The sequence below is a fragment of the Bombina bombina genome, chromosome 4, assembly GCF_027579735.1.
Source record: "Bombina bombina isolate aBomBom1 chromosome 4, aBomBom1.pri, whole genome shotgun sequence".
Classification (NCBI taxonomy): Eukaryota; Metazoa; Chordata; class Amphibia; order Anura; family Bombinatoridae; genus Bombina; species Bombina bombina.
In genome coordinates, this window is record NC_069502.1 from 1193645451 (window position 1) to 1193671186 (window position 25736).

The following is a 25736-nucleotide window of genomic DNA, read 5'->3' on the forward strand; positions in this document are numbered from 1 at the left end:
CCATTTTTTGCAGTACAGCGGTCCCACCACTTGCACTCTCTCCCTCCCCCTCTCTTTTGCTCTCTCTCTCTCCCCCCTCTCTTTTGCTCTCTATCCCCCCTCTCTTTTGCTCTCTCTCTCCCCCTCTCTTTTGAGCTCTCTCTCTCCCCCTCTTTTTTGCGCTCTCTCTCTCCCCCTCTCTTTTGCGCTCTCTCTCTCCCCCTCTCTTTTGCGCTCTCTCTCCCCCTCTCTTTTGCACTCTCTCTCCCCCTCTCTTTTGCGCTCTCTCTCTCCCCCCTCTCTTTTGCTCTCTCTCTCTCCCCTCTCTTTTGCGCTCTCTCTCCCCCTCTCTTTTGCGCTCTCTCTCCCCTCTCTTTTGCGCTCTCTCTCCCCCTCTCTTTTGCGCTCTCCCCCCTCTCTTTTGCAACATTCCAATTTAAATGGACTTTATACTACTGAAATATAATAAAAAATAGTCCTAAAGCCGTTCACATGGGCCATTTTTTGCAGTACAGCGGTCCCACCACTTGCGCTCTCTCCCTCCCCCTCTCTTTTGCTCTCTCTCTCTCCCCCCTCTCTTTTGCTCTCTCTCCCCCCTCTCTTTTGCTCTTTCTCTCCCCCTCTCTTTTGAGCTCTCTCTCTCCCCCTCTCTTTTGCGCTCTCTCTCTCCCCCTCTCTTTTGCGCTCTCTCTCTCCCCCCTCTCTTTTGCTCTCTCTCTCCCCTCTCTTTTGCGCTCTCTCTCCCCCTCTCTTTTGCGCTCTCTCTCCCTCTCCCTTTTGCGCTCTTCCCCCTCTCTTTTGCGCTCTCTTTCTCCCCTCTCTTTTGCGCACTCTTTCTCCCCCCCCTCACTTTTGCACTCTCCACCCTCTCTTTTGCGCTCTCCCCCTCTCTTTTGCTGTCTCTCTCCCTCTCTTTATCCCCCCTCTTCTGCTCTCTCTCTCCCCCTCTCTTTTGAGCTCTCTCTCTCCCCCCTCTCTTTTGAGCTCTCTCTCTCCCCCCTCTCTTTTGCACTCTCTCTCTCCCCCCTCTCTTTTGTGCTCTCTCCCCCTCTCTTTTGCGCTCTCTCTCTTCCCCCTCTCTTTTGCACTCTCTCTCTCCCCCTCTCTTTTGTGCTCTCTCACCCCTCTCTCCCCCCTCTATTTTGTGCTCTCTCTCTCCCCCTCTCTTTTGTGCTCTCTCTCTCTCCCCCTCTCTTTTGTGCTCTCTCTCCCCCTCTCTTTTGGGCTCTCTCCCCCCCTCTCTTTTGCGCTCTCTCCCCCTCTCTTTTGCGCTCTCTCTCTCTCCCCTCTCTTTTGTGCTCTCTCCCCCCTCTCTTTTGTGCTCTCTCCCCCCTCTCTTTTGCGCTCTCTTCCCTCTCTCTTGCGCTCTTTCCCCTCTCTTTTGCGCTCTCTTTCTCTCCCCTCTCTTTTGCGCTCTTCCCCCTCTCTTTTGCGCTCTCTTTCTCCCCCCTCTCTTTTGCGCTCTCTCTCCCCCCTCTCTTTTGCTGTCTATCTCCCTCTCTTTATCCCCCCTCTTCTGCTCTCTTTCTCCCCCTCTCTTTTGTGCTCTCTCCCCCTCTCTTTTGCACTCTCTCCCCCTCTCTTTTGAGTTCTCTCTCTCCCCCCTCTTTTGCGCTCTCTCTCTCCCCCTCTCTTTTGCGCTCTCTCTCTCCCCCTCTCTTTTGCGCTCTCTCTCTCCCCCCTCTCTTTTGCGCTCTCTCTCCCCCCTCTCTTTTGCGCTCTCTTTTGCGCTCTCTCCCCCTCTCTTTTGCACTCTCTCCCCCTCTCTTTTGCGCTCTCTCTCTCCCCCTCTCTTTTGTGCTCTCTCTCTCCCCCTCTCTTTTGCGCTCTCTCCCCCCCTCTCTTTTGCTCTCTCTCTCCCCCCTCTCTTTTGTGCTCTCTCCCCCCTCTCTTTTGTGCTCTCCCCCCTCTCTTTTGTGCTCTCTCCCCCCCTCTCTTTTGTGCTCTCCCCCCCTCTCTTTTGTGCTCTCCCCCCTCTCTTTTGTGATCTCCCCCCTCTCTTTTGTGCTCTCCCCCCTCTCTTTTGTGCCCTCTCTCCCCCCTGTCTTTTGTGCACTCTCTTTTGTGCCCTCTCTTTTGTGCCCTCTCTTTTGTGCTCGCTCTCTCCCCCCTCTCTTTTGTGCTCTCTCTCTCCCCCTCTCTTTTGTGCTCTCTCTCCCTCTCTCTCTCTCTAATATATCCCCTCTATCTTGCGTGAGCGACCGCGACCGGTCACGCCCCCTTTTAGGGATGACCACGCCCGTTCACGCCCCCGTGAACGACCACGTCCCTTCATGTCCGGCCACGCCCACTTCTGCCGCAGATCAGGTAGGGACTCAAAGGCCAGGTGTGTTTGTCCTCGTGCTGTCTCTACTGCGCATGACAGCTTCGGACAAACACACTTGGCCTTTTATATAATAGGATGCTTTATATAATAGGATGCAAAAATGTTATATACATGCCTACTTGCTGCTCATTATATATATACTATATATATATATATATATATATATATATTTTTATATATATATATATATATATATATACAGTATATGTATATATATATATATATATATATATACAGAAAGAGAAGTGCTCTTCCAGGAATGAACAACAGCTTAGAACCTTGTTGTGAGTCACCACCTAAGAGCAGCCTCTTTTAGCCCAGTTGTGCTTTGCAAAAACTTTCCTGAAGTATATCAGTCTGATCCTGCCTAGTAAGGTCAGTCCAGCCCCGAAATACCAGGCAACCCCAACCCAAAGTAAATGGCAACCCCAGACGTGGACTCACTGACAAGGCCCATAGAAGACCAAAACGATTGTCTGGGGTTGCCATGTCCTTGTTCAGAGGAGAATTGCCTGGTGTTTGGGGCTGGACTGACCTTATTAGGCTGGATCAGAGTGATATACTACAAGACTGTAAAAAGCACAATTGGGCTAAAAGAGGCTGCTCCTAGGTGGTAGCTCGCCATAGAACAAGGTTCTAAGCTGTTGTTCATTCCTGGAAGAGCACTTCTCTTTCTGTATATATATATATATATATATAAGCTGTTGTTCATCTCTGGTAGAGCGCTCATCTCGCTGTATGTGTATATATACTGTATATATTTGTCTGTCAGTCTATTTATTTTGCTCAATGGCCTTTTAAAGTGACATACAACTCAAAATGAAATGTGCCTAATTCAGTTAAAGCAGGGGGTTTCACCTCCAGCCCTCAGGTCTCCCTAATAACAAAGATTTTCAGGATATCTGAAAATCAAAGAAAAGGTGAAATTAGCAGATAATTAGTAAATATGTTATTAACCTGTTCTATGGTTATTAACCTGTTCTCACCCAGGAGTAATCCTGAAAACCTGGCCTGTTATTGAGGCCTGAGGACAGGTTTGAAAACCTGTGTTGGGTTAGGCTTAACTGTTTAGGGCAGTACAGGGCAGTCAGTGATGTTCGCACCCTCCAGCAGAAAAGTTGCCTGCAAAATGCATGCCTAGGAAACACTTCTGTAACCATATTGTGGCAACAATGACCAATAAACTGTGACATTATGGCCATCGAGACAACTTTACCAAAGAGAACCACATTAGGCTCATTTCTGAAGGACATTAATATGGAGAGAAGAAGGGATATAATATGATACCATAAGATAACACTTTTTTTTGTTAGGTCTAGAAAATTAAGATATCAGGCTAGAGTTTTTTTTAACAGGCTTCTTTCTTATCTTACAGATAATATACTGATATCAACGCCTCAGTCCTCATTACCAATGACTGAACAAAAACATGCCTCTATGTCATCTAAACACATTGAAGTCCAAGAGAAATATGACCTGTATCTATAATTAGAGCATAAACCTCTTTACGTCACACTGCAAAAAGGCGCGAAATACACTCGCACATATAACGCACATATATTTAATACCTCATTGGCTGAGTGCGCAGTGCTGTCTTCAAGTCTTCTACTATTTTATTCCTCATCTGTGTATCTTCTTCATCGAAGGCATATAGCGTCTGCATCTATGCAAGAAGGCAGAGGATTAACGTGAGTCATGGTGATTAATACATAATGTAGAGTGCATATCATAGAAACAAATAGAAAAGCAAAATGTCCTTGCTTAAAGGGACATCAAAATCAAAGGGACATTAAACACTAAATATATTTAATTCACCTGCCTCTCATTATGGGTGCAGCCATTTTGGAACCTCGATCGTCTGCAGGTATCTGAAGGAGAACTGCTGCACATGAGCTTAACGTCAGCACAGGAATGTATTAAAAGATGGATTTCAATATGGCAGCACTCATAACTTGAGGGAGGAAGAATATACCCTCAATACTATGCATATATATATATATATATATATATATATATATACACTGTATATATGTATTTAGTGTTTAACGTACCCTTACATTTTAAATCCCCATAACATACTAACGGCTAGATTACGAGTTTTGCGTTATGAGTGAAAAAGCAGCGTTATGGCTCTTTTTCACTACCGCTGGTATTACGAGTCTTGTCAGAATAACTGTACCGCACACTTTTTTGGCCGTAATGCAACGTAACTACCGCAGCTTTCAAAAAGTCCTTTATCAATGGGACTTCCATAGCGCCGGTATTACGAGTTACGGCCAAAAAGTGAGCGGTACAGCCTATACCGTCAAGATCCATACCGTAAACTGAAAGTCAGTAGTTATGGGTTTTGCGCTACAAAGCTGTAGCATAAAACTCATAACTAAAGTGCTAAAAAGTACACTAACACCCATAAACTACCTATTAACCCCTAAACTGAGGCCCTCCCGCATTGCAAACACTAAAATAAAATTATTAATCACTAATCTGCCGCTCCCGACATCACCGCCACTATAATAAATATATTAACCCCTAAACCGCCACACTCCCGCATTGTAAACACTAGTTAAATATTATTAACCCCTAATCTGCTGTCCCTAACATCGCCACAACCTACATTACTGTTATTAACCCCTAATCTGCTGCCCCCAAAATCGCCACCACTATACTAAAGTTATTAACCCCTAAATTTAACCCTAAATCTAACTCTAACTCTAACACCCCTAACTTTAACATAATTAAAATAAATCTAAATAAAAATTACAATTAATACCTAAATAATTCCTATTTAAAACTAAATACTTACCTGTAAAATAAACCCTAAGCTAGCTACAATATAATTAATAGTTACATTGTATCTATCTTAGGTTTTATTTTTATTTCACAGCTAAGTTTGTATTTATTTTAACTAGGTAGACTAGTTAGTAAATAGTTATTAACTATTTACTAGCTACCTAGCTAAAATAAATACAAATTTACCTGTAAAATAAAACCTAACCTGAGTTACACTAACACCTAACCTTACACTACAATTAAATAAATTACATTAATTAAATACAATTAACTAAATTACAAAAAAAAACACTAAATTACACAAAATAAAAAAGAAATGATCAAATATTTAAACTAATTATACTTAATCTAATAGCCCTATCAAAATAAAAAGCCCCCCCCCCAAATAAAAATAAAAACCCTAGCCTAAATTAAACTACCAATAGCCCTTAAAAGGGCCTTTTTGCGGGGCATTGCTCCAAAGAAATCAGCTCTTTTACCTGTAAACCAAAAATACAAACACCCCCCAACAGTAAAACCCACCACCCACACAACCAAACCCCCAAAAATAAAAACCTATCTAAAAAACCTAAGCTCTCCATTGCCCTGAAAAGGGCATTTGGATGGGCATTGCCCTTAAAAGGGCATTTAGCTCTTTTTCAGCCCAAACCCTAAGCTAAAAATAAAACCCACCCAATAAACCCTTAAAAAAACCTAAAACTAACCCCCGAAGATCCACTTACAGTTTTTGAAGACCCAACATCCATCCTCAATGAAGCGGCAGATGTCTTCATCAAAGTGGGCCGAAGTCTTCATCCAGACGGCATCTTCTATCTTCATCCATCCGGCGCGGAGTGGCTCCATCTTCAAGACATCCGGCGTGGAGCATCCTCTTCTTCCGACAGCTAACGAAGAATGAAGATGGAGTCCCTTGAATTCTGATTGGCTGATAGAATTCTATCAGCCAATTGGAATTAAAGGTGAAAAATTCCTATTGGCTGATGCAATCAGCCAATAGGATTGAGCTTGCATTCTATTGGCTGTTCCAATCAGCCAATAGAATGCAAGCTCATTCCTATTTGCTGATTGGATCAGCCAATAAGATTGAAGCTCAATCCTATTGGCTGATTGCATCAGCCAATAGGAATTTTTCACCTTTAATTCCGATTGGCTGATAGAATTCAAGGGACACTATCTTGGATGATGTCCCTTAAAGGAACCTTCAGTTTTCGTTAGCTGTCGAAAGAAGAGGATGCTCAACGCTGGATGTCTTGAAGATTGAGCCGCTCTGTGCCGGATGGATGAAGATAGAAGATGCCGTCTAGATGAAGACTTCTGCCGGCTTGGATGAAGACTTCGGCCCGCTTGGATGAAGACTTCTGACAGCTTCGCTGAGGACTTCTGCCGCTTCGTTGAGGATGGATGTCGGGTCTTCAAAAACTGTAAGTGGATCTTCGGGGGTTAGTGTTAGGTTTTTTTAAGGGTTTATTTGGTGCTTTTTATTTTTTGCTTAGGGCTTGGGCTGAAAAAGAGTTTTTTTGGTTGTGTGGGTGGTGGGTTTTACTGTTGGGGGGTTGTTTGTTTTGTTTTTACAGGTAAAAGAGCTGATTTCTTTGGGGCATTGTCCTGCAAAAGGCCCTTTTAAGGGCTATTGGTAGTTTAGTTTAGGCTAGGTTTTTTTTTATGTTTGGGGGACTTTTATATTTTGATAGGGCTATTAGATTAAGTGTAATTAGTTTAAATATTTTATAATTTCTTTTTTATTTTTGTGTAATTTATTGTTTGTTTTTTTTGTAATTTAATTAATTGTATTTAATTAATTTAATTTATGTAATTGTAGTGTAAGGTTAGGTGTTAGTGTAAGACAGGTTAGGTTTTATTTTACAGGTAAATTTGTATTTATTTTTACTAGGTAGCTAGTAAATAGTTAATAACTATTTACAAACTATTCTACCTAGTTAAAATAAATACAAACTTGCCTGTAAAATAAAAATAAACCCTACACTAGATACAATGTAATTATTAGTTATATTGTAGCTAACTTAGGGTTTAATTTATAGGTAAGTATTTAGTTTTAAATAGGAATTATTTAGATATTAATTGTAATTTTTATTTAGATTTATTTTAATTATATTAAAGTTAGTGGGTGTTAGGGTTAGACTTAGGGTTAGGGGTAAATAACTTTAGTATAGTGACGCAGACATTGGGGCGGCAAATTAGGGGTTAATAAGTGTAGGTAGATAGCGACGACATTGGGGGCAGCAGATTAGGGGTTGATAAGTGTAGGTAGGTAGCAACGACATTGGGGGCAGCAGGCTAGGGGTTAATAAATGTAGGTAGCTGGTGGCGACGTTGGGGGCTGCAGATTAGGTGTTAATAAGTGTAGGTAGGTGGCGGCGACATTGGGGGCGGCAAATTAGGGGTTAATAAATATAATGTAGGTGTCGGCGATGTCTGGGGCGGCAGATTAGGGGTTAATAAGTGTAATGTAGGTGTCGGCGATGTCGGGGCGGCAGGGGTGTTTAGACTCGAGGTTTATGCTAGGGTGTTAGGTGTAAACATAAATTTTCTTTCCCCTATAGGAATCAATGGGGCTGCGTTACGGAGCTTTACGCTCCTTTATTGCAGGTGTTAGGCTTTTTTTTAGCTGGCTCTCCCCATTGATGTCTATGGGGAAATTGTGCACAAGCACGTAAAACCAGCTCAAAGCAGTGCTCAACGCTGCCATATAGCCTGCTAACGCCGGGTTTATGAAAACCTATAATAGCGGCGCTATAGGAAGGTGAGCGGTGACAATAACTTGCAAGTTAGCACCGAGCCGCTCATAACAAAAAACTCGTAATCTAGCCATTAATTTATTAAATAAAACAACATTGCAGAATATATATTATTTATTTTGATTACTTTTGTTTTTAAAAAATGTTTTTGCTTGTTCCACTGCACTCAGAGATACTGGAGCTTAAACTGTTTTCCATAAACAAGCATTCACCCCCACAATCCCACCACCCTTGTATTGTCTTAAAGAAGATTATTACAATCAAAATGATTATTTGCCATAGCAGTGAAGATACTTGGTCATTTAGTAGCGGATATTTTTATAGGACAGTTTTCAATCTGTTTTTGCACAATACTTTGTGGCTTAGGTGCAGGTATTAATTAGACAAATACCCAGTATGTCTGCGCATTATAACATATAGGGTGCCTCTCAGCATCCATGGATTATGAGCCTAAAAGAATATGAATATATACAAATGTGCGTATGCTTAGATATAGAGCTACGATTAGAAATCTATTTGGATATGTTTGATTAATACACCTGTTTAACAAATTAGAGGGAACAAACTGTGCACAATCAATACTATAAAAACTTTTAAAAAGACAATGGTAGGTAGGTGGTTTCACCTATCTTCACCTTCTACTGCCCATGTGTGAACAACAGTGCCTGCTCATACACCAAATAGATGTACAGAGTTGTCACTGGTTAGCAAAGGTTGTACTTGTGTTCTGGGACACACAAAAAGCAATGAACAGTAAACTATAAATTAATTTTACAAAACAAAGCTGCATTCTAAATTTAAGTCACTTTTCATTTCAATGCGATCACAATAGATTATTTTCAGCTATTAATTTCCTGCAGCCACAATATCCTTTTCAGCTCTATTTTCAACATGGTGCAAACATTTCTCAGTGATCACAATCCATTTCCAGATACTTTTCAAAACGTATCAAGACCATTTTACACTTATCAAATTTGATAACTGAAGTGTTTGATAAAGCCCTGAAAGGTCCTTTTGGATATCTATGAAAGTATTCCAAGACTATTTTGAGTAATTTTGTTATGTTGCACATGTGGCCACAGGAGACATTTTAGACATACATTGCATACATGGTATCAATTCATTAAAACTCTATTCATCACTATTGTGGGCAGGAAACACATTTACATCTGTATATGTATCAAGTACAGCTTAGGGGATCATCAGGAAAAGTAAGATCAGGACCCCAACATTTAGAAATGGTGAGTAAAAATATCTGTTAATGTTTGTTTCTAAGTCACACTTACATAGACATAATTGTCATTATCAGTAGACGCATCTTCATAACCGGTCTTTCATACAGGATCATGCATTCGTGACTGGCAGTTCAAAAAAGGACATATTGCAATATGAATACCTCCTGGTTATAGGCATGATGGGTATACTGGACATTGTTCACTATATTGAAGGGACACTGAACCCAATTTTTTTCTTTTGTGCTTCAGATAGAGCATGACATTTTAAGCAACTTTCTAATTTACTCCTATTATAAAATTTTCTTCATTCTCTTGGTATCTTTATTTGAAATGCAAGAATGTAAGTTTAGATGCCGGCCCATTTTTGGTGAACAACCTGGGTTGCTCTTGCTGATTGGTGGGTAAATTCATCCACCAATAAAAAAAGTGCTATCCAGAGAGCTGAACCAAAAAAAAAACTTAGATGCATTCTTTTTCAAATAAAGATAGCAAGAGAACAAAGAAAAATTGATAATATGAGTGAATTAGAAAGTTGCTGAAAATGTCATGCTCTATCTGAATCACGAAAGAAAAAAAATGGGTTCAGTGTCCCTTTGACACTACATATTTGCAGAGTAATTTTTTTCCCAATGTTTAAATTTATTGGTTTTAAAATCACTGTTTTCCGGGTTTGATGTAAATTTAAAGTGAAACTATCAAGAAATACAACTAATAACTAGGTATTTGTTGATCACTGGCTGACAGGAAAAAGAAAAAAACTGTTTATTCAGCACAGTATCTGTAAAGTTTGGAACAAAACCAGTGTCTAGTTTGTGTGTATTTTTGTACTGTATATATCATTACCTCTTTTGCTTTACTTTTTATAAGATTGCACTAATAATATTTAATTGTGTTCTATAAATTTGAGTCACTTTTTCTGATCTGTAAAACTTACTCAATTGAATAAAAAAAAACGACTGCCGCTAGAAAGTGTGGTTTTATTGGCCTCTCTGTGTGCTACTGTAACAGACCAGGCATCTAACTGAGCAGGTGCGCGCATACGCACTCTAACACTAAATCATTTCTTTTTAGCTGGCACCTTGTACCAAGCACTAAAATGGCTGATTAAACGTTGGCACTATGTACTGCAGCTGGTACAGCATAGCTGGCATACAAGAGTTTAAACATGGGGCATACGAATTGTCAGCTGCTGGTGCCCAGTTCCAGATGCATTAAAATAGTTAAGCCCTGGGCACTATATATGCCCATCTCATTGCAAACTAGCACAGCTGCTCCCTGGACCTTTCCCTTGTCAATCAGCACAGAATGGAAGAATTGGACAGAATAAATGAAGACTCCTCTCTGTATAATTTACAAGGAATGAAAGGAGTGAGATAATGAAATCTGTTTTATACAGAAAACATTTTGTTACAAACACTAAACTGTCTGAACCACAAATGATTATAAAGTTGTCTGGTAGCAGCTGTATTTGCTGCTAGTGACCTCCTGCCCCTCCTGTCTGGGGTCTCACATTCCGTCATGACACTTTTCTTACAGTCCCTTTGTCACCTGCATATGGCTGCTATACGGAATCCTTGTCTTTATGGGCAGGAAACGTATTGGATGACAAAGTGCATGAAAAGAAAGGACTTCTGTAGAATGAAGAGACCAAATGCAAATGGAATTTAAAGGGACACTGAACTCAAAAATTTTCTTTTGTGATTCAGATAGAGCATGCAATTTTAAGCAACTTTCTAATTGACTCATATTATCAAATTGTCTTCATTCTCTTGGTATCTTTATTTGAAATGCAGGAATGTAAGTTTAGATGCCGTACCATTTTTAGTGAACAAACTGGGTTGTTCTTGCTGATTGGTGGATAAATTCACCTACCAATAAACAAGTGCTGTCCAGAGTCTGAAACAAAAAAATAGCTTAGATGCCTTCTTTTTCAAATAAAGCAAGCAAGGGAACAAAGAAAAATTGATAATAGGTGCAAATTAGAAAGTTGCTTAAAATTGCATGCTCTATCAGAATCACAAAAGAAAAAAATTGGGTTCAGTGTCCCTTTAAAAGGCCATAAAAGTCAAAATACTCATTTTGTGAGATACAGCATACAATAAAAACAATTCTAATCTATTTCTGTCATCAAACTTACTTCTTACACCTTCCATGAAAGCATACTGAGGTAGGCTCAGAAACCTGCATGTGTCTTCAGCATTTTATGACAGCAGTGTTTGTAACATTGTGGTTGATGACAATCTACTATTTATATAATTTATCAACAAAAAATTCCATAGACTTTAATGGTGAATTTTGTAGAAAAATCATTAGATAACCTCTTCTACAGGATTGAGATTGACACTAATACATATAGCGATCACGTCACGTGCACATTCCTGAGCCTACCTCAGTATGCGCTCATGGGATGGGAAAGAGATTTAACTAAATTGCTCTATCTGAATCATTATATTTTTTACTTTCCCCAGAAACTGAGGCATTTGCCCTGCTGGGGGAGCTGTGAGCAGGAAAGTGTGCAGACCAGGGTAGTTGGGATGTCTGCACATATTACAGTACAGAGATCAATAATTAAGCACTTTAAAAAAGTGTTTTCAATGTACAATGTAAAATCACAGTATGCATTAAAATCATATTAATAGTACACATTAAAATTAATATTGATGATATGCACAAAATGCTCATTCACATAAACATTTTGTGTATTTACATTACATTTAATTCATATTAAACTCCTTCTGCCTCATAGACATAGATTTATGTAATAACCCAACGTACTGCATAATATAGATCTTTATCCATACTGCTGTGGCCCAAGCAGCCTCGGTTGTCAAATGACAGCCAAGACTTGCTGTTCCTGGGCTTCCAGCATCTGCCTTCATATGATTATTGCTCTGGTGCCATATGAAGGCAGATTGACAGATTGTTACAGAGAGTGACACAGTCTGTATCACTGTCTGCAACAATCTCTGTTGGTGCGGTGAGAAGTGTGGGAGGGAAGGCGGGAAGGGAGTGGATGGCACAGAGGCGGAGTGGGAGGGGCCCTACGCTGCAGAATATTTTTTTAATTGAGAGGGAATTATCAGAAGCTACGCTACTGCAAATAAGTGGATTAGAAGGGGGAGCACCACTAAAAATAAAGGAAAACTCACAAGGTTTGTATTAGATTGTTTTTGGATCTCAGGGGAAGACTAGATGGCTGATTTTCCCTTAAAGGGACAGTAAGCCTTAATAATGTATGCAAAGTTTCAAAAGCACTTCAGCAAATAATGCATAAAGCTAACTTCACTATTTAATAAATGTTTTTACATTATACCTTTTAACCCTGTCATGTGTTCTTGGCAAGCTTGTGGCACCAAATCCTAGGCCACATGTAGACCAGAAGTTGTGTGCTTTATTTCGCCCAGGGGTTGCTGGTACAGCATTGGATTGACTGTTCTGACAATCTCTTCGGAGCTGTAGGAGCACTTTTATGAAGGTTGGGAGGTAAGTGCAAACATTATGTGCTGCGGTGCTTTTAAATTATTATGTTAATCCCTTTAATGCCTTTAAGTCCCTTTAATGTCTTTGCGCAACACACACACTCACAGATGCTCCTCTAATGACTACTATCAGTAAAGCAAATCATAGCTTTCATCAAGTCTGAATGGTTTTTAATGCTGCATAATCAAAATAGATAGGAAAGTACAAGAGTATGTGATTAAAGGGATAGTCTAGTCAAAATTACACTTCCATGATCCAGATAGGGCAGCAATTTTAATCAACTTTCTAGTATACTCCTATTATCAATTTTTATTCGTTCTCTTTGTATCTTAATTTAAAAAAAGCAGCAATGTAAGGATATGAGCCGGCCCATTTTTGGTTCAGCACCTGGGTTGCCACCAATCAGCAAGAGCTACCCAGGTGCTGAACCAAAAATGGGCTGGCTCCTAAGCTTACATTCAAATAAAGATACCAAGAGAACGAAGAAAAATTGATAATAGGAGTAAATTAGAAAGTTGCTTATAATTGCATGCTCTATCTGAATCATGAAAGTTTAATTTTGACTAGACTGTTCCTTTAACACTAATACTGTGATTAATAATAACAGGTTTGTTTTCTTTTACACGGCCATGTACAGTGTTATATTATTTAGTCATGAGACTGACATGCTTCAGTACAAAAGGTAAAAGTGATCTCTCTTACTGATCATCTTATGTTAATGCTCTTATATACAAGTAGAAAGGCTATTGTGCTTACACACCAAAATTCTAACACATGAAGAGCTCAGATCTATATTTTATAAGTCTTGTAGATGACATGTACTGTAAATTAATAGGAATTAAACACACAGTACAGATATATCCCCTAAAAATGACCAGTGGAACAGTGCCAGATTCAGGTAAGTTTCTCCTCCATAGTTGTCACCTTGTTTCTCCACCCTCTAGAAGTCCCCAAATAACATTTTTACTTATTTTTTTTTTTCCTGGAGCCACAAAATGTTGTTATACATATTTAGTTCTGCTTTGTTCCAAGGGCCGAAAAAACAAGTGCAATGGGTACATATAGTCCCTAGGCCTCCAGTTTGTCTTACCTAAAGGATGTTGATCTCATATGGTAAGCAAAGCAGATACAAGAGTTTGATTAATACATATTAAAGTAGCAGTATGCTCATAAGGAAGAGTATAAAGACACACGTGGGAAGAAATAGAATTCAGTTTCTCTGATTTATCCCTTAATTATCTAACAGAGTAAGTTTGCAGTGAATGGGAGCAGAAATGTGCTTACATCTAGTAGTGATGGGAATTGTGTGGCTGTAGGCCTAGATTAGAATTCATAAGGATGTGGTGAGATGGGAAAGTAAGGTTTTATTTATGTCTTGAAATCACATCAGCAGTGGGAATTGCAGGTTATTGGGATTAAATAAAAGTGAGGCAATTAGTAGTGGGTGGGATGAGGGGAAGGGAAGGAAGTGTTTGAGGAAGGGAAGTGTAGAGTGCTGAGTATAGTGTATAAATACAGAGGGTATTTGGGCAAAGAATGGAAAATGGGAATTGTACAATGAAGCTCCTGAGGTGAAAAAAGAAAGAGAAAATGTTTTGAGGATGAATCTGAGAAGGAAGAGGTGTAGTTTAGCCAGACAGCGTACACAAATCCAATACAATCGGGTTGATTGAAACCCCCTGGCCGCAAATCTGCAGGGGCGGTGTTGCACCAGCATTACACCAGAACTGCTGGTGCAATGATAAATGCAGAGAGCATATGCTGTCGGCATTTATTGATGTGCAGCGGACATGACCCGCAATATTGGATCATGTCAGCTTGCACGTTCTTAAATAGAAATACATCTCTACAACACTAGCAGTGAATACAAAGTAAAATACATCTGTACAACACTAGTAGTGAATACAAAGTAAAATACATCTGTACAACACTAGTAGTGACTACAAAGTAAAATACATCTGTACAACACTAGCAGTGAATACAAAGTAAAATACATCTGTACAACACTAGCAGTGAATACAAAGTAAAATACATTTCTACAACACTAGCAGTGAATACAAAGTAAAATACATCTGTACAACACTAGTAGTGAATACAAAGTAAAATACATCTGTACAACACTAGTAGTGAATACAAAGTAAAATACATTTCTACAACACTAGCAGTGAATACAAAGTAAAATACATCTGTACAACACTAGTAGTGAATACAAAGTAAAATACATCTGTACAACACTAGCAGTGAATACAAAGTAAAATACATCTGTACAACACTAGTAGTGAATACAAAGTAAAATACATCTCTACAACACTAGCAGTGAATACAAAGTAAAATACATCTGTACAACACTAGTAGTGAATACAAAGTAAAATACATCTCTACAACACTAGCAGTGAATACAAAGTAAAATACATCTGTACAACACTAGTAGTGAATACAAAGTAAAATACATTTCTACAACACTAGCAGTGAATACAAAGTAAAATACATCTGTACAACACTAGTAGTGAATACAAAGTAAAATACATCTGTACAACACTAGCAGTGAATACAAAGTAAAATACATCTGTACAACACTAGCAGTGAATACAAAGTAAAATACATCTGTACAACGCTAGCAGTGAATACAAAGTAAAATACATCTGTACAACACTATTAGTGAATACAAAGTAAAATACATCTCTACAAACACTAGCAGTGAATACAAAGTAAAATACATCTGTACAACACTAGTAGTAAATACAAAGTAAAATACATCTGTACAACACCAGCAGTGAATACAAAGTAAAATACATCTGTACAACACTAGCAGTGAATACAAAGTAAAATACATCTGTACAACACTAGCAGTGAATACAAAGTAAAATACATCTGTACAACACTAGCAGTGAATACAAAGTAAAATACATCTGTACAACACTAGCAGTGAATACAAAGTAAAATTCAACTCTACAACACTAACAGTGAATACAAAGTAAAATACATCTGTACAACACTAGCAGTGAATACAAAGTAAAATACATCTGTACAACACTAGCAGTAAATACAAAGTAAAATACATCTGTACAACACTAGTAGTGAATACAAAGTAAAATACATCTGTACAACACTAGTAGTGAATACAAAGTAAAATACATCTGTACAACACTAGCAGTGAATACAAAGTAAAATAAATCTGTACAACACCAGCAGTGAATACAAAGTAAAATACATCTGTACAACACTAGCAGTGAATACAAAGTAAAATACATCTGTACAACACTAGCAGTCAATACAAAGTAAAATACATCTGTACAACACTAGCAGTGAATACAAAGTAAAATACATCTGTACAACACTAGCAGTGAATACAAAGTAAAATACATCTGTACAACACTAACAGTGAATACAAAGTAAAATACATCTGTACAACACTAGCAGTGAATACAAAGTAAAATACAACTCTACAACACTAACAGTGAATACAAAGTAAAATACATCTGTACAACACTAGCAGTAAATACAAAGTAAAATACATCTGTACAACACTAGCAGTGAATACAAAGTAAAATACATCTGTACAACACTAGCAGTGAATACAAAGTAAAATACATCTGTACAACACTAGCAGTGAATACAAAGTAAAATACATCTGTACAACACTAGCAGTGAATACAAAGTAAAATACATCTGTACAACACTAGCAGTAAATACAAAGTAAAATACAGCTGTACAACACTATTAGTGAATACAAAGTAAAATACATCTGTACAACACTAGCAGTAAATACAAAGTAAAATACATCTGTACAACACTAGCAGTAAATACAAAGTAAAATACATCTGTACAACACTAGCAGTGAATACAAAGTAAAATACATCTGTACAACACTAGCAGTGAATACAAAGTAAAATACAACTCTACAACACTAACAGTGAATAAAAAGTAAAATACATCTGTACAACACTAGCAGTAAATACAAAGTAAAATACATCTGTACAACACTAGCAGTGAATACAAAGTAAAATACATCTGTACAACACTAGCACTGAATACAAAGTAAAATACATCTCTACAACACTAGCAGTGAATACAAAGTAAAATACATCTGTACAACACTAGCAGTGAATACAAAGTAAAATACATCTGTACAACAATAGCAGTGAATACAAAGTAAAATACATCTGTACAACACTAGCAGTGAATACAAAGTAAAATACAGCTGTACAACACTGGTAATGAATACAAAGTGAAATACATCTGTACAACACTAGCAGTGAATACAAAGTAAAATACATCTGTACAACACTAGCAGTAAATACAAAGTAAAATACATATGTACAATACTAGTAGTGAATACAAAGTAAAATACATCTGTACAACACTAGTAGTGAATACAAAGTAAAATACATCTGTACAACACTAGTAGTGATTACAAAGTAAAATACATCTGTACAACACTAGGGGACCCATTTATCAAGCTCCATAATGAGCTTGTGGGCCCGTGTTTCTGGCGAGTCTTCAGATTCGCCAGAAACACAAGTTATGGAGCAGCAGTCTAAAAAAAGCTGCACAATAACCCTGTCCGCCTGCTCTGATGAGGCGGACAGGAATCGATGGAAATCACCCCCCTGCTGGCGGCCGATTGGCCGCGAGTCTGCAGGGGGCGGCGTTACACCACCAGCTCTTGTGAGCTGCTGGTGCAATGCTGAATACGGAGAGCGTTTTGCTCTCCGCATTCAGCGATGTCTGTCGGACCTGATCCGCACTGTCGGATCAGGTCCGACAGACATATGATAAATAGGCAGCTAGGAGTGAATACAAAGTAAAATACAACTGTACAACACTAGCTGTGAATACAAAGTAAAATACATCTGTACAACACTAGCAGTGAATACAAAGTAAAATACAACTGTACAACACTAGCTGTGAATACAAAGTCAAATACATCTGTACAACACTAGTAGTGAATACAAAGTAAAATACAACTGTACAACACTAGCAGTGAATACAAAGTAAAATACAACTGTACAACACTAGTAGTGAATACAAAGTAAAATACATCTGTACAACACTAGCAGTAAATACAAAGTAAAATAAATCTGTACAAAACTAGTTGTAAATACAAAGTAAAATACATCTGTACAACACTAGCTGTGAATACAAAGTAAAATACATCTGTACAACACTAGTAGTGAATACAAAGTAAAATACAACTGTACAACACTAGCAGTGAATACAAAGTAAAATACAACTGTACAACACTAGTAGTGAATACAAAGTAAAATACATCTGTACAACACTAGCAGTGAATACAAAGTAAAATACATCTGTACAACACTAGCTGTGAATACAAAGTAAAATACATCTGTACAACACTAGTAGTGAATACAAAGTAAAATACAACTGTACAACACTAGCAGTGAATACAAAGTAAAATACAACTGTACAACACTAGTAGTGAATACAAAGTAAAATACATCTGTACAACACTAGCAGTGAATACAAAGTAAAATACAACTGTACAACACTAGTAGTGAATACAAAGTAAAATACAACTGTACAACACTAGTAGTGAATACAAAGTAAAATACAACTGTACAACACTAGTAGTGAATACAAAGTAAAATACAACTGTACAACACTAGTAGTGAATACAAAGTAAAATACAACTGTACAACACTAGTAGTGAATACAAAGTAAAATACAACTGTACAACACTAGTAGTGAATACAAAGTAAAATACAACTGTACAACACTAGCAGTGAATACAAAGTAAAATACAACTGTACAACACTAGTAGTGAATACAAAGTAAAATACAACTGTACAACACTAGTAGTGAATACAAAGTAAAATACAACTGTACAACACTAGTAGTGAATACAAAGTAAAATACAACTGTACAACACTAGCTGTGAATACAAAGTAAAATACAACTGTATACAACACTAGCTGTGAATACAAAGTAAAATACATCTGTACAACACTAGTAGTGAATACAAAGTAAAATACAACTGTACAACACTAGCTGTGAATACAAAGTAAAATACATCTGTACAACACTAGTAGTGAATACAAAGTAAAATACAACTGTACAACACTAGCTGTGAATACAAAGTAAAATACATCTGTACAACACTAGTAGTGAATACAAAGTAAAATACATCTCTACAACACTAGCAGTGAATACAAAGTAAAATACATCTGTACAACACTAGTAGTGAATACAAAGTAAAATACATCTATACAACACTAGTAGTGAATACAAAGTAAAATACATCTGTACAACACTAGTAGTGAATACAAAGTAAAATACATCTATACAACACTAGTAGTGAATACAAAGTAAAATACATCTATACAACACTAGTAGTGAATACAAAGTAAAATACATCTCTACAACACTAGCAGTGAATACAAAGTAAAATACATCTGTACAACACTAGTAGTGAATACAAAGTAAAATACATCTCTACAACACTAGCAGTGAATACAAAGTAAAATACATCTATACAACACTAGTAGTGAATACAAAGTAAAATACATCTGTACAACACTAGCAGTGAATACAAAGTAAAATACATTTCTACAACACTAGCAGTGAATACAAAGTAAAATACATCTGTACAACACTAGCAGTGAATACAAAGTAAAATACATCTGTACAACACTAGCAGTGAATACAAAGTAAAATACATCTGTACAACACTAGTAGTGAATACAAAGTAAAATACATCTATACAACACTAGTAGTGAATACAAAGTAAAATACATCTGTACAACACTAGTAGTGAATACAAAGTAAAATACATCTGTACAACACTAGCAGTGAATACAAAGTAAAATACATTTCTACAACACTAGCAGTGAATACAAAGTAAAATACATCTGTACAACACTGCCAGGCCCATTAATCAAGCTCCGTATGGAGCTTGAAGGGCCGTGTTTCTGGCGAGTCTTCAGACTCGCCAGAAACACAAGTTATGAAGCAGCGGTCTAAAGACCGCTGCTTCATAACCCTGTCTGCCTGCTCTGAGCAGGCGGACAGGAACCGCCGGAAATCAACCCGATCGAATACGATCGGGTTGATTGACAGCTCCCTGCTGGCGGCCGATTGGCAGCGAGTCAGCAGGGGGCGGCGTTGCACCAGCAGCTCTTGTGAGCTGCTGGTGCAATGTTAAATGTGGAGAGCGTATTGCTCTCCGCATTTAGCGAGGTCTTGCGGACCTGATCCGCAGTGTCGGATCAGGTCCGCAAGCCCTTTGATAAATGGGCCCCTAGCAGTGAATACAAAGTAAAATACATCTGTACAACACTAGCAGTGAATACAAAGTAAAATACATCTGTACAACACTAGTAGTGAATACAAAGTAAAATACATCTATACAACACTAGTAGTGAATACAAAGTAAAATACATCTGTACAACACTAGTAGTGAATACAAAGTAAAATACATCTGTACAACACTAGCAGTGAATACAAAGTAAAATACTGTTAAAAAGAAGAAGAGAAGAGGCGCCAAATGGTGTGTATCGTTTACAATGTAGAAGGCCAAGCCTCCAAATAGATCTTACTTACAAGATTTCCAGCACTTGAGAAGTGCCACATAAGCCTTCTGAACTATTTGCCGCCGTCCAGCTAGCTGTAATTAGGCCATGTTGCTTCAGTGTTAGGCTGTGCAAGACAAAATCACAAAAGTGCCACAATAGTGCGTATCAGTGAGAACACTAACAAATGCGCAAATATTGAAATGTACTCACAAGATGTAGGGCACTTCAGAAGTGCCACAAAGACCTCCTGGGCACTTATCAGCTGTCCAGAACACTGTATTCACAGGTAATCCTCTGGGCTAGAGCGTTAGATTCACAATGGCTCCAAAAAGCAACTGGGGATTCAAACTCCAGTCAATGAAAATATCAGTGCATAAATGGCAGAAAATAAAATACCAAAAATGCTGTGCTACTAGTAAAATATAAAATGTTTAATAAAAACAATTATCACAACGCGTTTCCCGGTTGCTAAGACCGTTTCCTCAGGTGTGTATTAAGATACTAAGTAGCACAATTTTATAGCCCATGTCGGCGTCTACCCCGACATAGGGCGCATGCGTGAGTAACTTCTAACACGTATAGCCAATCAGCATCATTCGAAAAACCGGCTGAGTGTTGATAGGATACTAGACAGGGGGCTTGGTTTGTCAAGCCTTAATTTTTAGCCAATTGGCTCATGATATATTTATATCTGATGTCTGAACCATTATTGACCACTTCTGGGATTTAAAGAATATATATATATATATATATATATATATATATATATATATATATATATATATATATATATATAAAAATGTTATGCTTATATATATTATGCATGTGATTGCCCCTAGTTATAGTATTTATAAGTTGCCTTCACTAAAATCACATGCAATAATTTATATATATATAAGGTTTTTTCGATGTAGATGTGATTGGATATCGGATAGTTGTTCACGTATTTACATATGGTTGTCAAAAAAGACCTCTTATGTCATAGATAACATAAGCATATACAAATCTAAATATAATAAAATAATAATATATTAGAATAAAAACAATATATAAAAAAGATTAAATTATAACCGTTATACCATAATTACTGTCATATACTAAAATGTATGTGTATACCTGGTCTATTGTGTACAATACCATTAGCTGCTCCTAACAATGATAGATACCTAACTGTCATAACATGTGTATTATATTGATGTCGACTAACAAATTCACTATATTATGATCAACTAAAAGCGGCCATGTCTATATTTTCATTCAAGCCGTGTGGTACCAGGGTCTTGAGTTTCCAGATCCAAAATGTCTCTCTTTGTCTAAGGTGGACTAACCTATTTCTACCCCATTTGGGAGCAATATATTCCAAAGGGTAAATATTGAAGATATCTGTTTGTCCATCATGACAATTTATACTATGACGTGGAACACTATGATTCATAATCCCTTTCTTTATGTTTCTGTTATGCTCACCCCATCTTTTCTTTAGGGGTCTTGAGGACCTCCCTATATACTGAATCCCACATTGACATTCAAGCAGATACACCACATAACTAGAGTCACAAGTAAATCTGGAATTTATCTCAAATTCTTCCTTTGTAGAAAAAGATTGAAATTTTATCCTGCTTCCTGATGTATGACTGCAAAGGCCACAATTTGGTCGATTGCATTTATAAAAGCCCCTTTTTCCAATGGGCCAATTTTCCCTATTTATTTTCATATTTTTCCCTTTAGTGTATTTGTTCATTACTACCTTACTAGGGGCTAATTTATTTTTTAGAGTCGGAGCTCTCTTGAAAGTACATATAGGGACCTCATCTAAAATATTTTTAAGAATGCAATCATTGCGTAAAATGATACACACCATTTGGCGCCTCTTCTTTTCTTCTTTTTAACAGAATCTGCGACTGCCAACATCGATCTGGAGTGTGGACTATCTTTTGATATAACTATATATGAGATGGTCATATTTTGAATTTACTATTTAATAACATCTAAGGATATATATCCACATCATATATAGATTGTCACGATATTTATATACAATTTATTGTCTTGATACATACCAAAGCAGTTTTTGAAACATTACACAGTCACCGCAAAGTTGCAGTGCACATTACTCTAACACTAGCACCATTACTGCAGCTTATTTAGAGGGCGCATCTGATTTTTTTCTTTAATTTTTTCAACACTAGTAGTGAATACAAAGTAAAATACATCTGTACAACACTAGCAGTGAATACAAAGTAAAATACATCAGTACAACACTAGCAGTGAATACAAAGTAAAATACATCTGTACAACACTAGCAGTGAATACAAAGTAAAATACATCAGTACAACACTAGTAGTGAATACAAAGTAAAATAAATCTGTACAACACTAGCAGTGAATACAAAGTAAAATACATCTGTACAACACTAGCAGTGAATACAAAGTAAAATACATCAGTACAACACTAGCAGTGAATACAAAGTAAAATACATCAGTACAACACTAGCAGTGAATACAAAGTAAAATACAACTGTACAACACTAGCAGTGAATACAAAGTAAAATACATCAGTACAACACTAGCAGTGAATACAAAGTAAAATACAACTGTACAACACTAGCAGTGAATACAAAGTAAAATACATCAGTACAACACTAGCAGTGAATACAAAGTAAAATACAACTGTACAACACTAGCAGTGAATACAAAGTAAAATACAACTCTACAACACTAACAGTGAATACAAAGTAAAATACATCAGTACAACACTAGCAGTGAATACAAAGTAAAATACAACTGTACAACACTAGCAGTGAATACAAAGTAAAATACAACTGTACAACACTAGCAGTGAATACAAAGTAAAATACATCAGTACAACACTAGCAGTGAATACAAAGTAAAATACAACTGTACAACACTAGCAGTAAATACAAAGTAAAATACAGCTGTACAACACTATTAGTGAATACAAAGTAAAATACATCTGTACAACACTAGCAGTGAATACAAAGTAAAATACATCAGTACAACACTAGCAGTGAATACAAAGTAAAATACAACTGTACAACACTAGCAGTGAATACAAAGTAAAATACAACTGTACAACACTAGCAGTGAATACAAAGTAAAATACATCAGTACAACACTAGCAGTGAATACAAAGTAAAATACAACTGTACAACACTAGCAGTGAATACAAAGTAAAATACATCTGTACAACACTAGCAGTGAATACAAAGTAAAATACATCTGTACAACACTAGCAGTGAATACAAAGTCAAATACATCTGTACAACACTTGCAGTGAATACAAAGTAAAATACATCTGTACAACACTAGTAGTGAATACAAAGTAAAATACATCTGTACAACACTAGCAGTGAATACAAAGTAAAATACATCTGTACAACACTAGCAGTGAATACAAAGTAAAATACATCTGTACAACACTAGTAGTGACTACAAAGTAAAATACATCTGTACAACACTAGCAGTAAATACAAAGTAAAATACATCTGTACAACACTAGTAGTGAATACAAAGTAAAATACATCTGTACAACACTAGCAGTGAATACAAAGTAAAATACATCTGTACAACATTAGCAGTGAATACAAAGTAAAATACATCTGTACAACACTAGCAGTGAATACAAAGTAAAATACATCTGTACAACACTAGTAGTGAATACAAAGTAAAATACATCTGTACAACACTAGCAGTGAATACAAAGTAAAATACATCTGTACAACACTAGCAGTGAATACAAAGTAAAATACATCTCTACAACACTAGCAGTGAATACAAAGTAAAATACATCTCTACAACTCTAGCAGTGAATACAAAGTAAACTACATCTGTACAACACTAGTAGTGACTACAAAGTAAAATACATCTGTACAACACTAGCAGTGAATACAAAAGTAAAATACATCTGTACAACACTAGTAGTGACTACAAAGTAAAATACATCTGTACAACACTAGCAGTGAATACAAAGTAAAATACATCTGTACAACACTAGTAGTGAATGCAAAGTAAAATACATCTGTACAACACTAGCAGTGAATACAAAGTAAAATACATCTGTACAACACTAGCAGTGAATACAAAGTAAAATATATTTCTACAACACTAGCAGTGAATACAAAGTAAAATACATTTCTACAACACTAGCAGTGAATACAAAGTAAAATACATCTGTACAACACTAGCAGTGAATACAAAGTAATATACATTTCTACAACACTAGCAGTGAATACAAAGTAAAATACATCTGTACAACACTAGCAGTGAATACAAAGTAAAATACATCTGTACAACAATAGCAGTGAATATAAAGTAAAATACATCTGTACAACACTAGCAGTAAATACAAAGTAAAATACATCTGTACAACACTAGCAGTGAATACAAAGTAAAATACATCTGTACAACACTAGCAGTAAATACAAAGTAAAATACATCTGTACAACACTAGAAGTGAATACAAAGTAAAATACATTTCTACAACACTAGCAGTAAATACAAAGTAAAATACATCTGTACAACACTAGCAGTGAATACAAAGTAAAATACATCTGTACAACACTAGCAGTAAATACAAAGTAAAATACAGCTGTACAACACTAGTAGGGAATAGAAAGTAAAATACATTTCTACAACACTAGCAATAAATACAAAGTAAAATACATCTGTACAAAACTAGCAGTAAATACAAAGTAAAATACATCTGTACAACACTAGCTGTGAATACAAAGTAAAATACATCTGTACAACACTAGCTGTGAATACAAAGTAAAATACATCTGTAAAACACTAGCAGTGAATACAAAGTAAAATACATCTGTACAAAACTAGCAGTAAATACAAAGTAAAATACATCTGTACAACACTAGCTGTGAATACAAAGTAAAATAAGTAGAAAACGTATTTACTTGTTACCATTGCTTGGTGCTCCCTGAGTGAACAGGAAGATTCACTTCATATCAGGCAGCTGCATTACTTTGTGGGGGACCTACCTAACCACTTGCTGGAATTTCTGAGATCAGTTCTTTTCAGTCTGTGAGCAGGAAATGTATGGAACAAAGTTACTTTTTATGGCTATCAGTGATGAGATAATTTAAAGGGCTATTATAGATTAAAAATTACATGCTTTGATTTGCTAGCACATGTAATTTTAAGACTAGTGACCCTTTAATGTTATGTGTTTAACCCCCTGTAAAGTGGTAAAACATATATTAGAAGTACTGCTCTTGACCTGCAGTGCACTGCAGGGTACGATCAGAATCTGCTGCTGATCCAGTCGGCAGAGCTAGTTGCACAACTCAGCTGTTTGACTAGCAATGCTGATTAGATCAGTGTCAGTTCCCGCATGGGACAAGTTGAGCACTGCGGGTCCCCAGCAGTAATTCTACTATGTGTTTAATCTCTTTGCTGATGTTAAACAACCTTGCATTAAATGGTCACTAGCCTTAAATTACATGCACTAACAAAGTATAGAGTGTCATTTTTCAACTATAATGACCCTTTAAATAACCCCAGCATTGGAAGTTATTAAAGGAATCATCTTTTTTCAATTCATTTCCTGCTCACAGTAGAGCTTCCCACGGCAGGAAAGGGACAGAATCTGGAAGTCCCAGCAAGTA

The 25736-nt window shown here is 37.0% G+C and overlaps 1 protein-coding gene across 3 annotated transcripts in view; it reads right to left on the minus strand.

Annotated features, from left to right (window-relative positions):
- DAAM2 (dishevelled associated activator of morphogenesis 2) overlaps positions 1–25736 on the minus strand; it is a 776135-nt gene that overhangs the window by 390227 nt on the left and 360172 nt on the right. For all 3 annotated transcript variants that reach the window (XM_053712672.1, XM_053712673.1, XM_053712671.1), the window contains exon 5: positions 3874–3968. In XM_053712672.1, coding sequence (XP_053568647.1) covers positions 3874–3968 — 95 coding nt within the window. The remainder of the gene's footprint in view (positions 1–3873; positions 3969–25736) is intronic.